This window comes from Montipora capricornis, chromosome 2, assembly GCF_036669925.1.
Source record: "Montipora capricornis isolate CH-2021 chromosome 2, ASM3666992v2, whole genome shotgun sequence".
NCBI classification, from domain to species: domain Eukaryota; kingdom Metazoa; phylum Cnidaria; class Anthozoa; order Scleractinia; family Acroporidae; genus Montipora; species Montipora capricornis.
In genome coordinates, this window is record NC_090884.1 from 31,223,957 (window position 1) to 31,224,369 (window position 413).

The 413-nt window shown below is 36.6% G+C and overlaps 1 protein-coding gene across 1 annotated transcript in view; it reads right to left on the bottom strand.

The window, feature by feature from the left end:
• The window catches only part of LOC138018258 (pancreatic secretory granule membrane major glycoprotein GP2-like), a 7,941-nt gene extending 7,528 nt beyond the window's left edge, over positions 1 to 413 (bottom strand). The window contains exon 1 of the mRNA XM_068864945.1: positions 255 to 413. Coding sequence (XP_068721046.1) covers positions 255 to 345 — 91 coding nt within the window. The 5' untranslated portion in view covers positions 346 to 413. The remainder of the gene's footprint in view (positions 1 to 254) is intronic.

Genomic DNA, 413 nt, shown 5'->3' on the forward strand with positions numbered 1-413 from the left:
CAAAGTAAGCAACTCGTAAATATATTACCACTTAGCATTTACCTTTGTTAATGCCTGGTTTATTTTACATCGATGTTCAAAGATATTCTCGTCAAGTTTGAATGAACGTGTATATATATGGGACGTTCGCTACTGAGTAAAAATTTGAAAAGCGTCACAAAATTCATTTCGGGCATAAATATTTTTCAATGAAAGTTATCTTCCCTTTTTTAGTAGGCACGTGTTTTTCTTAGGTGTAGACTTAAGTTCCTCACCTTGCTGGTTGGCGAATGAACCAGGTTCTCTGTTCGATACTATCGCCATAAACGTTAATACCTGTTGTATCGTGAAAAGTAATACCTTCATGATAGATACTCTTACGAAGCCAAGGCAATTAGGGGAGACTAATGATCAGTGCTTCCACCACCCTTTTT